This window comes from Tachypleus tridentatus, chromosome 7 (assembly GCF_004210375.1).
Source record: "Tachypleus tridentatus isolate NWPU-2018 chromosome 7, ASM421037v1, whole genome shotgun sequence".
Lineage (NCBI taxonomy): Eukaryota > Metazoa > Arthropoda > Merostomata > Xiphosura > Limulidae > Tachypleus > Tachypleus tridentatus.
Genome location: NC_134831.1, coordinates 132,049,236 through 132,064,784, shown reverse-complemented (window position 1 = coordinate 132,064,784; position 15,549 = coordinate 132,049,236). Strand labels below are relative to the sequence as shown.

General features: G+C 35.3%; 1 protein-coding gene and 1 long non-coding RNA gene across 3 annotated transcripts in view; one reads left to right on the top strand and one right to left on the bottom strand.

The window, feature by feature from the left end:
- The window catches only part of LOC143256623 (uncharacterized), an 80,398-nt gene that overhangs the window by 62,722 nt on the left and 2,127 nt on the right, over positions 1-15,549 (top strand). The window lies entirely within an intron of this gene.
- Positions 1,707-15,549, bottom strand: part of LOC143256621 (neuroligin-4, X-linked-like) — a 152,135-nt gene continuing 138,292 nt past the window's right edge. Inside the window, exons 4-8 of one of the 2 annotated variants that reach the window (XM_076514056.1) lie at positions 12,333-13,125; positions 9,334-9,443; positions 5,952-6,454; positions 4,027-4,275; positions 1,707-2,313 (exon numbers count right to left, since the gene is read on the bottom strand). In XM_076514056.1, coding sequence (XP_076370171.1) covers positions 4,027-4,275; positions 5,952-6,454; positions 9,334-9,443; positions 12,333-13,125 — 1,655 coding nt within the window. In that variant the 3' untranslated portion in view covers positions 1,707-2,313. The remainder of the gene's footprint in view (positions 2,314-4,026; positions 4,276-5,951; positions 6,455-9,333; positions 9,444-12,332; positions 13,126-15,549) is intronic. The other variant, XM_076514055.1, reaches the window with a different exon arrangement.

Here is a 15,549-nt window from a genome sequence, read left to right as displayed (position 1 = left end):
GTTATACGTTTATTTTAATACCTACGCTTGTTTCAGTATAGTTTTCTTTTACGTATGTGACTATATTGTTGGGTGCGTATTGCGCAAGTCCCGCCTGTTCCATAAATCTAATGGCTCGGCATGGCCAAGCGTGTTAAAGCGTGCGACTCGTAATCTGAGGGTCGCGGGTTCGCATCCCCGTCGCGCCAAACATGCTCGCCCTTTCAGCCATGGGGGCGTTATAATGTGACGGTCAGTCCCACTATTCGTTGGTAAAAGAGTAGCCCAAGAGTTGGCGGTGGGTGGTGATGACTAGCTGCCTTCCCTCTAGTCTTACACTGCTAAATTAGGGACGGCTAGCACAGATAGCCCTCGAGTAGCTTTGTGCAAAATTCAAAAACAAACAAACAAACAATCCATAAATATGTTGAAGGTTCTTGAGCGCGCACGTGTGTGTGTTTTTCTTATGGCAAAGCCACATTGGGCTATCTGCTGAGTCCACCGAGGGCAATCGAACCCCTGATTTTAGCGTTGTAAATCTCTAGACTTATTGATGTACTAGCAGGGGGCTTCTTAAGCGTAAGTAGTAACAATATATATATTTTTTTTTGCGAAAGCGCTAGCTCGTTTTCGAACATTGTTGGAAGTTCAACAACCTCGCGCGAGTCGTATAAAAGCAGCTAGCCAAGAAACAGAGGTAGAATATTAGCTACAGTCTGTGTGCTATAGACCTTGAAAACTATACTTTTTTATAAAGGTTTATTAATCAGAAAACTTCAGAACTGAACCGATAATAATATTCACTTCTAGACCAGATAGAAGACTCAGTATAGTTTTTAAGTTTGTAAAACTCTTGTATATACACTATCATTTGTAATAACTATTGGTAATGATCAGTAATATACATTGTATTGTTTTTTTCTATATTAAAATATATTTTCATTAAAAATTAAAATGTTGTATATCAATCTCCTTGTTGGCAAATATCATAAATTTGATACATATTAACATATAATTAGCTTCTAAATTCAAGTTCAAATTTCCAGTTGTCTGAAATAGTAATACGTAACGTACGTAACAAAATAAATCGGAGACTCGTTCAAAATAAATTATAATAGGTAACATGACGTAGTTGATAATTCGACTTGTATTATCAGTATTTAATATTTAAAACAACTTTTGAAATAGTTAAGTTTGCTCTTCATTGGTTGATCAACCTGAAATAACTTTTTGTAGCTACAAAATATGTTGGAGTTGTTTCCCACTAGTAACTTCCGGTTCCTCCTTTTACACTTTTTTTTCTCTTATTATATTCATGATGTCAGAGAAAACACTTAGGTTTAGGAAGTCTCAATATAAAACGTTGAAAACTCCACAACCTTATTATAACTGTTATGAAGTTAAAGAGCCTTGTTTGTTTGTTTGCGAATAAAGTGATATCTGTATTAACTTCTAAATAACGTGCGTACGTATATCAAGGTTTAACGAAAAGAATATAAAGTAAACGTTTAATGAAATGAACGAATTACTAATGTGTTCATTGAACTAGAACAGAGAACCAGTACTGACTTACCTGATTAACTGTCATAATTCACTTTACTGACGTCATACACATGTTTTGTTGTATTATTGTTAATGTATGAAAAAAACGTCGATCCAAACTTGATTTATTAGACCACTGACTCAAGTTGATTCAGGAATCTTCCAAAAGTAAGGCATAAACATTAATAGAAAGTGTCTGTTTTATTAAAAGTCTAGAAAGAAAAAGGACATTTTACAACACAGACATTCGAGCAAAGAACCTTGGAAACTTCCTAAGCTTTATTACGATTGTGGTTTTTACGCTTGAAATGTGAATGGAAATTGACTTTCATTTCGTCTGCCATTGAACTTTTACACTGGTTGTCCTCCAAACAATCTTTTTTTTTTTTTTACATTCTAATTCTTTACCTATCGGTGGTTTTGAGAACTATGTTTTTTTGTAATACCTGATAAATGCACTTACCAAACAATATTACGATATTTTACCTGCAACAGGATAATTAATGGAAATCATTGTATCACAGTTATAATAAAAGTAGTTAAGTGTGTGCTTTTTTTTTTCATGAAGCGTATAGCTATAACAATATACAATAGAGACTTAAGGAATTGAGATGATAAAAAAAAAATTACGAACAAGGGAAAACTAGGTTCGTATTGAAGTTGTTTGACGTAGCAGGCAAAGAAAGCACCATCAGTGTTCAAATGATGACTTTCAATTTGTTCTCTTACAATGGGACTCTGTTCTCTTGTCAGTGTTAAACTGTTGTTTCACCAGGGCGCTCCTGAAAATAACTAAAATAATGAACACAGATTAAATCTTCAGATTATGAAAGTCTAAACAGTCAAATAATAAACAAAAACTAAAGTTTCAACAGCTTTATAAACAGATGTTTGTAATTTATAGATTTGATCACTTACAAAATTGATCTCTGTGGATTTAAAACGGTAGAAACCAAGAGCACAGATATTCGATTGTGCAGCTTTGTACTTAAAGTGCAAACAAACCAAATTTATTTGTTACTATTATTTATTACGATCATTTTTTTTTACTTACTGTAACACCACATGTGTTTTTATTTCCCATCAATTAAACTTGTGTATGGTAAAACTTCTGGTTCACACACACATTTGAAGCGAGAATAACCACAAACAATAAAATAACTATAGAAACTGTGTTATATTTCATTCTACAAGTTCATTAAAGTGTGCGAAACGTTAACTTAAAACAAACATTTCTGTATTTGATGAGATGCAAAATGCATGGAAATTATGAATCATGCAGTTTTTTTATCCAGACAAAGTATTTTGTACCCCGATTGGACAGCGGTAACTTTACGGAATTATAACGCTAAAATCCAGGGTTCGATTGCACGCGATGGATACAGAAGTTAGCCCAAGGTGACTTTGCTATAAAGCAAATAAGATCAAAGTATTTTTTTTCATATAAACCGCATAATACAACCAATGTGTGACATTGTATCACTCAACCAAGGCCCGGCATGGCCAGATGGGTTAAGGCGTTTGAGTCGTAATCTGAGGGTCGCGGGTTCGAATCCCCCATGAACCAAACATGCTCGAATCACCTCGAACCACCATTTCAGTGGTGGGTCGTTATAATGTGACGGTCAATCCTACTATTCGTTGGTAAAAGAGTAGCTCAAGAGTTGGCGGTGGGTGGTTATGACTAGTTGCCTTCCCTCTAGTCTTACACTGCCAAATTAGGGACGGCTAGCGCAGATAGCCTTCGTGTAGCTTTTCTCGAAATTTCGAAACAAATCAAATCAAATCTTCAACCAAGCTGAATTATTGAGAGCTTCTGGTTATAGAAAAGAAAACATATTCTCGCTAACCAAAAATTGTAATTCCAGATATATCTGTCTGCTGTTGCTAAGTGATTATGTGAGGTTTAAGTTACCAACTTTTGAAATCTTTACTGTGCTTAGATTCTATCTTCATTGGTCTTATGACTACTTATGACACTACTTTTGTTTCGCCATTTCATTGAAAAATATGAATTACCAATAAGTCATTAATCTTCACATGCATGGTTACGTGGTTAAGTAGGTGAACCTTCCCATTTTTCTGTTTAAGTCAAATCATTACTTTGAATAACGACAACTTAAACAAGCAGTGACGTTCGCCTGAAGACGCAGAACACGCTGAATCGCATTTTAATAAAGTCTGAATGTAAACTTTATTTTTTAAAAATATTTCACACGATAATTAACCACATTAGATATATTTATGAAACAAATAAGACATTTTTAAATAGAAGTTAGGTTCTATGTACATTACGTACTGTGGGCGTGGACAGGTTGCCAAACGAGTAAAAGTGTTTTATTTTCTAAATTACTGAACATCGGATGCTCCCTCTAGCGGTCAGTATTTTAAACTTAAATCCGTTTATAGAATGAATTTGCCTACAGAGAAGAAAGTTCAAGGTTGTACAAACGAATAGTAAGTTCTGAACCTGAAACATGCTTACAGACATAAATAGACACCTACTCACACCTTCAATTCCGGGCTAGCTGTTGAACATCGCAGGCTGTGTGCCAAGAGCGGTTGTCCCTCTGGTGGCGGTTGTCCGAGAGAATTGGGAACAGTGTTGACGGCTATCGAAGTGTGAGATAATGGAAAACATAGCTCTTGGGGATGAGTGGACGGTATGGTGGAAGAATGGGCTTTCGCTCGCATTAAATCCATTTTCATCTGGTTCAATTTAGGTAATGGATCGTCATCCGCACAATCCGGTGACTGTATATGAGTGAAATACAGGTTCTTTTATAAGTTACGTTGTCATTAATAATAATAAATGAAATTCTATACAGTCACGTTCTGGTGAGAACATCCCACATAATATCTAATCCTGTTAAACTAACAATTAAGAATTCACCCAATTAATTCATAGAGTACCTCTAAAATATTATTTAGAGATACAAAAACGTTCTGTAAACTTGAAGTTTACTTTTATTTCAGACTTAACATTGCCCAGTGCCTCTCTTTATTAGATTTTCGTTAGCAATTAAACCAACCAAAATAATTGACCTTAAGTTAAGTATAAAAATCAAAACAACTGGATATAAGATATTTCCGAATTAACCGTTATCACGTTAAATATTGACATAAGCGAAATTTATTACAATCAAGACGGACTTTTAAAGGAAAACAAAAAAACGCGGATTGCTGCATATATGTTTCCATGGTGTTGCAATTACCAACTTCCATTAGTTGTATTTTAAAAGACCAAGGAATCAATGAAAGTACACAAAACAAAAGCTAGTTTTTGTTGGTGTTTTTAAAAAGTTTATATTATATTATTTTTAATAACTGTAATTAATTATTAAGCTTTAATAACTGTATTCCTTGAAAAGTTTTATGTTTGAAAAATATATATTTTCCATGTTTTAAAATTCTTATTAGATGTTGTTAATACCATAAGGACTGCTTTGCATTTTAACTTAGTGCACGAATTTTGGACTAAACTATATTTCATAAGCAGGCTTTGTCTCGGGAGATGTTATTGGGATTAAGTCCGAAAATATCACTAACGGCGTGAGTATCCAATTTATAAGTTAAATAATTCTAATTACCTCCGACACTGAAGGCGGGCCCGGCATGGCCACGCGTGTTAAGGCGTTCAACTCGTAATCCGAGGGTCGCAGGTTCGAATCCCGGTCGCACCAAACATGCTCGCCCTTTCAGCCGTGGAGGCGTTACTATGTGACGGTCAATCCCACTATTCGTTGGTAAAAGAGTAGCCCAAGAGTTGGCGGTGGGTGGTGATGACTAGCTGCCTTTCCTCTGGTCTTACACTGCTAAATTAGGGACGGCTAGCGCAGATAGCCCTCGAGTAACTTTGCACAAAATTGTAAAAAAAGCAAACACTCTGCGGAGTTGAAATCTTTAATGGACTGCTGTTAAGTAGGACGACATTTCAATTTCTAGTTTCAGATATTGTCAGTGGGGAAATTTTATTGCTAGTATGGTATTATACTCTAAAATAGTTGATTAACCAATGATTATGTAAACACTGTAATCTTTTAAATGTTTGTAGGTGTTGATGAGTAATAACCTCTATCGTTTGTGGAAGCTTACATAATGGTGTTTATTATTAAGTACGTCAACTGGCTCAGTGGCTTTGTGAGGGTGTCTGAGACGAAGCTGCTGTGTTCTTCAGGTAAAAACGTATTGAATTTAACTCTATATATGTTTTATGGTGTTTCAGCAGTCGACATTTTTTTACTTTTAAATGCAGCTGTAAATTATGTTTTTAACAAAATATTAATAAGCGTGCTCTTCTCTATAAAACTATCCGCCGAATGAAAGAACAAGCTGAACTAGATTGCCAATCACACGTCTTTCTGAGTAGAAATTACGTAAACCAATATTTCTCAAACAGTTTTATTTTAATCTTAATAAATCTCGCTTACCTCGTAGATTCTTTTGTCTAGTTTGAAATCCCTGGGTTTGTCCTTCTGATAGTAAACCCCAGCGCATATTAGAACGTTTAAGATTAAAAGTGAACATCCTACGGCAATGGTAACACTGAGCGTTGTGGAGTATATACCTTCTTGATACACAACCGTTTCAGATTCGGATTTATTGGTCGAGGTTGTTGCAATCAGGACGCTCTGGGGTGCAGTTTGAGAAGTCACTTCCACGGTCGACTTCATCTCTGAAATTGAAACACTTTCACTGGTTTCCGTGGCAACACTGTCTTCCTTTGTAAAGGAAGCGGTGGTGACAATTTGAGTGGCGGGTGACTGATGAATCCGTATGATTCCATCGTACGAGTACTGGTTATTGTAGTCATGGAGCCTGTGGTGATCGAAATGAATGTCCCCTGATCCAGCCGTGTTGAGTTCAGGGAGAAGGTTTAACCAAAACGACAGCTCGTGGGCGTGATAGTGGTCTCTTATTCGAGGTTTTATACCTGTGTGGGGATGAAAGTTTAGTTCGATTTTAAAACTTTTAAGTACTTTGTGGAAATCATTTAACTCTCTATAAGTAAGTTTGAAGCTTTTCAAACTTCCGCGTCAAGACTTCTACACGTGTGAATAGCAAAGCATCTTAGATAAATCTAAAGTTTTTCTTTATGTTGCAACTGGAAAAAAAAAAGGAAGAACAGAAACAAAATCAGACTTTACTTTTAAATCATAATGTGTAAAGCACTCCAACAATTTTTTTTCTACACTATGTAATTTCACACTGACTAAAGAATTATTGGAAGTCGTATTACAATGAGACGAAGAAAATTTTCCATTGTTCATTAACAGTATGATTGTCTTAGACCCTGTCTTTTTGTATATTGTTATATAAATTAACGGTATGATTGTCTTAGACTCTGTATTTTTGTATATTGTTATATAAATTAACGGTATGATTGTCTTAGACTCTGTATTTTTGTATATTGTTATATAAATTAACGGTATGATTGTTTTAGACTCTGTATTTTTGTATATTGTTATATAAATTAACGGTATGATTGTTTTAGACTCTGTATTTTTGTATATTGTTATATAAATTAACGGTATGATTGTCTTAGACTCTGTATTTTTTTAGACAGTATGATTGTTTTATAATGAATTAATAATAAGATTTAAAATCTCTCTATATTAATTTTTTTAGTGTGAACAGTATGACAACATTCTATCTGGTGTGATAACCGTGAAGGTAACTTATAAAAATGCTCAAAATAAACTTCAAACTACCCAACACAGACTACTTTAGTAACTACATGATAACTAAGTTTAACTTGTTTCAAACGATATGACGAGAAACGTATCGAGGAGACCAATTAATTAACACCGTGGGTGGACGTGGATCTACTGATCCTGAGACCTTTAGTTAATTAGACAGCATCTGTTCCTAACTTCCTAGTTTCTAATCAGCTGTCACTGCTTTATTAACTAATTTGATTTCAATATTCTGCTACGAGTGACATTATTCGCATTGATTTTATGCTTAACATGTATATAAGTCGTATAATTAACTTTCACGTGCGGGTATACAAAATTAGAGGCACGAGCCAATGTTAAAATTGTCATCTTTTCCAAGGTAATAAAATATGTTTGACGTTAACAGTTTACATCATACACTATATGCACTCAGAGAAAATTATTGTTATTTTTTTACAAATGTTTGTAGCAAATGTGGCGACAAACGATTATGTTTGCGAGGAATCAAATGGTTACCCGCTGGGACAGTGGTAAGTCTACGGATTTACAACCCTAAAATTAGGGGTTAGATTCTACTCGGTGGACACCGCGGATGTCCAGATATGGATTTCTTATAAGAAAACATCCAGAGGAATTACACGATTCATTCTGAAAAGTTAGGTCGCATAATCAAAATTAATTCGTGTCTGAGATGTGGTTAGACAACCAACGAACAATTCAAATTAGATTAAAAAATTCAAATATGCATCTTTGAATGGTTTTCGAGCGAACTGGGTTTTACGCTTGTCAGAGCAAGAAAAATTAAACCGAGTTTGAATACCAGCTAAATGTTTTTCATTGTCGTGACAGAATGATTAAACAAGCCCCCAAAACTTTGGTAGAAACGTAATTTAGAAACTAAATAAAAATTTGTTTTAAGACATGTATCATTATTTTTATGAAGAAAAAAACTACTTTTAAATAAGTAAAAAAATGGCCTACCACTTAACGAAAGAGCAAAAATTGCAGTTAATAGGATATTTTGTCTTGTAATAAATAAATTTATGTGGGCAAAGAAACAAGTAAACAGTTTTTAATCTCTTCGCAATCGCTCCATAGTGAGAGAGCGGGATGTCTGCGGACTTGCAATCAGGGTTTCGATACCCGTCATGGGCAAAGCACAGATAGCCCATTGTGTAGCTTTGTGTTTATTTATAAACAAACGAACAACATCTTCGCAACTAGCGCTCCCAAGCGAAACGACTTGCACATATAAATAATTTCCAGTTTGCTATAAAGCACAAAGTACGCAGCAAGCTAAATGTGCTCTGCCCACAACAGGTTTCGAAACTCGATTTTAGCATAAAAAACCCTCAGATTTACCGCTGAACCATCAGTGGAGGTATACACATATTCAATAATTTATTTATAACACGCCCATTCTGCCCTTTTTGTGATAACAAGCAAATAGTTTAATAAATATTTTTAAGGGTGTTTCTTATTTAATTCTTTTTAATCAAAGCAATCTGCATCACAATAATTAACTTAATGAAAAAATATTTTGTAAATAAGCTTTGAAAAGTTCTAAATATAATCATAAGTACTCGAAAGTAAAATCTAACGTTTTCGTGAAAAAGAGATAATTTTAAAAGTTTTAAAGGAGTTTTTCATAAATAACATTTGATTACGTGAATGGTTACTACGTTTACGTGACGACAAAATGAATATTGGAATAACTGGTACTTAACTTTAATACCTTTGTTACAGGATTAAATTACAGGTTTACGAATCTCGTTCTCCAACGATTTGTGTGTCGGACTATAAATCCAAGATTTCGTAATTCGTGATGCTATAAGAGTGACAGTGAAATCCCTATACTGTTATAATTATATATAAATATTGTTATTGCTAAAAGTGATGCTATGATAATTATGTATAAATATTATTTCTCTGAAAGATAGGTTATCACAGGTTTTGTATCTTTTGAATAAAAAATTCTGTTTACGGATTATACAAGCTGTTAAGTACTTATGTAAGAGAAGATGACAATGTTGATGAGACAAAAACAAACACATTTCGGGTTATTAAAACAGAGAATACTGACATCCATTAGTTATCTCAGCTAAAGATTAAAATCACAACGAAAACTACTAACCTATATTAACATATTTTTGATATAACGGATCGTATCTTTGCCATTGAAAAGGGTTGAGTCGTGGCCCTAGGTTATCCTTACCGTCTCCATTGTCAGTCGAATTCGGATTTCTGTATAAAAAAGGATTGTTAATGTTAATACTATTGACAACTGATGCAAGCAAAATGTTTCTGCTAACACTGTGATTAAGAATATATCTTAGTTTAGAGAATATTTTCTTCTTCAATTTTTTATTTCTATTTGAACAAAATAGAACAGAAATAACGTTGCTATGCTTCTTGCACGTAAAACGCTTTAACTTCAGTATTGCTCAGAAAACTCTTTTCGTCTTTTGCATATGACTAGTAAATACGTCTTAATGATGTGTAAGAAAATGTATATATCTTACCCATTTCATTTTATAAAAATAACTTTCTCCAGAACTATACATACAAATTCACTAAGTTTAGAACGTGACTGGTCAAATGATTAAACAGTTCCCAACTAATAACTTGTTGGATTAAATTTTTCTGTCATGATAACCTGCATTACCGTATCATTGGCTACGCAGAACGTTGGGTAGCGTTATATTGAGATATTTTGACCAAATACTGACTAATTAGTTCAGAAATTTTAACTAACTGTACGTGAAGGAAATCATTTTAAATATTGACCTTTGACACGTACTTGTACTTCATTTCCCAACAATACCAACTCTAGCATCTAGCTAGTAGGGCCCGGCACGGCCAGGAGGTTCGGTCGCTCGACTATGTAACTATGACTCTCTAATTTTCGTCGACCCTGACGTAAAATTGGGTAATTTTATAATATCGATAGCCAAATGCATCATCATTTAATTAGTGAAACTCATGAATGGATTAATGAGTTTCCCACCGTCCATATCTAGTATCTAGCGAAACCACAGCCGAGAGAAAAGACTTGGAGAAATGAGCCGAGTGTCGCGAATTCGAATACCCGTCACGGCAAACATGCTCGCCCTTTCAGCCGTGGGAGCGTTATAATGTGACGGTCAATCCCACTATTCGTTGGCAAAAGAGTAGCCCAAGAATTGGCGGTGAGTGGTGATGACTAACTGCCTCCCCTCTTGTCTTTCACTGCTAAATTAGGGAACAACTGGCGCAGATAGTCCTCGCGTAGCTTTGCGCGAAATTAAAAAACAAACAAAATCTAGCTAGTAAACTAAAAGGACCTGCGTGATGTTCTGCAGCACAGAAAAGGAGTAGACTACAGTTTATGATACCACATTACACTCCATGAGCCATCTATTCCCTTCATCTTGTGTCAGAAGCATTACAATAGTCATGCTTTTATACTGAGATAAGCGATTTTCAGACTAGATGTCGACCGCCATATGACAGATTTTGGAATTCTCTTCAGCTGGAAATAGTTGAAAAAAACATAATGATCAACTGGGACACGATCTAATAGTTGTTACACTTCACAACCAGTCTAATTGTATCTTATCTCGGTTTGTTAAGTAAAGTTAACAGCCACAGCCTTTCTATGTTTTTACTTTCTTTTGATTTTCACTGGTGATAGAAATTTATGAACAGTCAGACAAATAAACAGTATGTTCAATAACGACGTTCAAGTTAAATAGGCACCAAGTATGTGCCTTTTTATAAAGCTGAATGATCCTCGCTCTTTCGTATTGATTTGTTAACTACCTGTGTTATGATTACATTTCTGTATTGACAGAGTTCGAGAAATCATTCGACGTATTATACGTAATCACTTAACGTTTGAAAATATATAGGCTCTGAAAGAAACCAATAACGCGTCCATTCAATGTTTACGTAAAATGTGAAAAGTGTGTTACTTTGTTAAGTGAGTATAGATTCAACATCTAATTATTACCCAAGAGTGTATGTTTATTCAAAAGCTACTCGAGGGATATCTGCGCTATCCGTAATTTAGCAGTGTAAGACTAGAGGGAAGGAAGCTAGTCATCACCACCCACCGCCAACTCTTGGGCTACTCTTTTACCAACGAATAGTGGGATTGACTGTCACTTTATAATGCCCTCACAGCTGAAAGAGCGAGCATATTTGGTGTGACGGTGGGATAACCTTTGTTATCAATATAGTTAGTCAAACATGTTAAAGGAAAAAGCAATACATTATTCAAATCTATTGAATTTTAAACACAGCATAAACAAGAATAAAAACTAATAAGATAGACATGAGATTTTGTGTTTACCATTAGTCCCGAATTAAGATACATTTGGTGGATCCCAGCTACCAGTAAGTAATAATTAAAACATGGTTACAACAAAAATGGAGACAGAAAGGGTATACGAATTTTGTATATGAGTTGATTTATTAATATTCTAAACAATGAGGAATATTTGTTTATACCTAATTAAGAATAGGATAGATCAGATCTCAAGGATCAGAACCGTGGGATCGAAATCGGCTTCATTAAACATCTAATAAGAGAGATATAGATCTTCTAGAGGATCTTCATGTGTATTATTTATAATCTGTGAAATACCAGTACTGTTAACAACCAAATCATCACTTTATCGGGATGTATAACTGTCAGTTACAAATTATTTATTATAACTTTACGAATTCTGAATTAGAATATTCGATGCCGAAATAATCAAAGAATCTCCTAATGTCGCATCCTACATTTAAGTAACTTTAAAGTTGCGAGGTAAACCAGAATAGAAAATATACGTAGATGATAAAATTAAAATTAATATTGTGTTATTTTCGCGACAAAGTCAATTTATGTATCTGTACCTTTGTAGAATGAAAAACAATAAATGTATTTTTGTAAGAATAATTAATTCATTATTTTACATTTCACATTTTTTTTTTGTTTTTTTTCTTGTTAATAATATTGATGACAGGTGGCTAAGCGTAGAATTTAATATATCTCGAAATGAAATAAGTTAATACCACACATATGACCATTTGCTGCTTTGGTGATTATAAACTCTATCCAGATCGAGGCATATTTATCTAATTAATCTAACTACTGTAATACTCTACCCAGATCGAGCAAAAGTGGTCCAGTGGGTGATTACAGCTTCGGACAAAGCCTTCTCCGACCGAGTATAGTTAGGTTGAAAATATGCTAAAGAGTCCACCAACGGCGCACCAAAAATGTATGGAAGCTCTTCCCCATGGATGCAGCCAAGCTTAGAAGAATAATCACCTTCTTCAGATTGGTGGTTGAAAACGTAGAAATAAGTATTTTTACGAACACTGGCTTGCAAATTCCCTAGTTTCACAAGGGGTGCTACAATCAGAGCGTCACTTAAAGCATCGTTTGTTCTCTCGAGTAAGTAGCCAGATGGATGCTGACCAAACTGACTCCAGTCAGTGTACTCGTTCATGATAGTTAAATAGATTTCGTGCTGATGGTAGTTATACAAGTTTCTCACCAGAGTACGGAAAATTCGATTCCGTTTCTCCAGATCAATCCCAAACTTCTCTTCCCTCGCAGAAAATTGAAAAACGTATTCTGCCTTCGTGACTCCAAACAGTAGGTCGTACTGACGATTAATGACACTGCTCTCTTCCATTTGGTACTCTGGATCATGTTGTAATGATATACCATCTACTGTTGGCCCAAACGTAGTTAGGTAATCAGGAATCTGTATGTAGGTGTCTAATATTTTCTGAAGAGGACGATGTCGAAGACAGTCGATCGTTGAGGTACCAATGTTTGTGGGACAACCTAGTTTTTCTGCTACTTGACGAGCATAAAAGAGTGAATCTTTCGCGAGGGCCCAGGGGCTAAAAACTGATCCACTCTGTAGGATGACTCGGTGAAAAAGATCTGTAAAATACAATATGTTATTAATATACTATTTGTTTTTTTTTTTAATTTCGCGCAAAGTTACTCAAGGGCTATCTGCGCTAGCCGTCCCTAATTTAGCAATGTAAGACTAGAGGGAAGGCAGCTAGTCATTACCACCCACCGCCAACTCTTAGGCTATTCTTTTACGAAAGAATAATGGGATTGATCGTACCGTTATAACGCCCCCACAGCTGAAAGGGCGAGCATGCTTGGTGCGACGGATATTTAAACCCTTGACCATCGGATTACGAGTCAAACGCCTTAACCCACCTGGCCATGCTGGGCCTAATGTACTATTTGAACAATCCAAGCGTGAATGGATTTTAAGGAAAGAAATAGCAAAAGTTCATGTGGTAATTTTATATTTATACAGCATATTTCTTCATCTCGAATTTAAATTCAAATCCTGACTGAACTGAAGGACTATTCCATTAGTGGTTGGATGTTATGTTCTTCCTGAACAACCCAAACTACTACATCCATATAGATATTTGAGTTTCAGTAGTCGCTCATTTCTTTCTCTCGTTATATTAATATTTTGTCTTATCGAAAACCTTTCCTTGTTATTGTCACAGCGGCGCAGGTTGACCTTATGGTGAAGAATTGCTTTTGGAGCTGGCGAGACAGGTTCGAAATTGTGCTAAAACACAAAACTTTGAGTGCACTTTAAATTGTGGGTGTGGAAAAAGAGTGAAAGACAGTACATCATCGTAGATGGAGAGTGGTTGGATGATGCTCATTGGCTGCCTTCTCTTTTTTCAGTGGTTCAAAATAAACAAATATGGCAGATAGCATTAGTAACTTTGTCACAGTGGGTGGGCTTTAGTAGTTTTGCCATAAATAAAAGAAAGAAACAGAATACATATTATCACAGTGTACAATCACAACATTTATGTGATATTATAAATAATAACACTTTGCTAGCTCTTCAGAAATTTTAGTTTTTTCCAATTGTTTTTATATTGAAAGGCAACAACTAAATTTTTCTTTGTGATTTTATTTAAACAGACTGTTTAGTAGTCACTACCAGATACGTGTGGTAAATGTTTTTATAATTCCTGTATTGTCTACCTGTTTGTAACACTGAAATAAAAAATAGTTGTGCTTATACTAGAACTGCATAGCTTAGACAAAATACGTTTCATTTGTACGAGTAGAACAGAGTTAGATAAAAAATCAATAATTTTCTTTTACAACAGTGAGAATCAAACATTGGACTTCTGACGCTGAGCTGCATGTTACTATGGCAACAAAAAACACAGAATAACAATAAGAGCTACTGATATAAATATACGTGTTTAATAAACATTACTACAGTGAGATTAACTTTCAATATGTTAAATGTCGTGTAAAGTTATAACACGTTCATGACGTCGCTAATGTTTGTTTGTTTTTAAATTTCGCGCAAAGCTAGTCGAAGGCTATCTGCGCTAGCCGTCCCTAATTTAGCAGTATAAGACTAGAGAGAAGGCAGCTAGTCATCACTACCCACCGCCAACTCTTAGGCTACTCTTATACCAACGAATAGTGGGATTGATCGTAACATTGTAACGCCCCCACGGCTGAAAGGGCGAACATGTTTGGCGCAACGGAGATGCGAATCCGCGACCCTCGGATTACGAGTCGCACGCCTCAACCCACCTGGCCATGCCGGGCCAACATGTCGCTAATGTAACTTACGTGGGAAAACAAAGCACTGTTAACTTTTTAAAAAAATAATATGGCGGAATTTCCTACTAGTTTAAGTTGTTTCAAAGTAATCCTTGTTGTCTTGAATACTTCACCATTTCTAGGTAGATAACGTACCTATTGAAAAGTCGTTTGATATTATTTTTCAGTGGACAAAACATCGTACTAAAAGTCTCAAGTCGCTTTATCTCACTGTTACCGCTATCCTACATCTCAGTATGTCTTGTTGATGCTGATGGCAGATATGTTTCTTTTATTTTTGTTTGTTTTCAATTTCGCGCAAAGCTACTCGAGGGCTATCTGCGCTGGCCGTCCCTAATTTAGCAGTGTAAGACTAGAGGGAAGGCAGCTAGTCATTACCACCCGTCGCAAACTCTTAGACTACTCTTTTACCAACGAATAGTGGGATTGACTGTCACATTATAACGCCCCTACGGCTGAAAGGGCGAGCATATTTGGTGCGACAGGGATTCAAGCCCGCAACCCTCAGATTACGAGTCGATTTTTTTTAGTGACAATATTAATTTGATGACGCTTGCCCGATTTATCCTGACGCATATAATTTAAGACCAAGAGATCTGTTAGTTCATCCACGCCGTCCATTAACTAAACTAAATTTTAACATAAAAATTAAATACTCAAAGTCGGCCATTTTTATTAAAATATTTATCACGCCTTCCTTTAATAAACTACTATAAGTATATTTCTTTAATC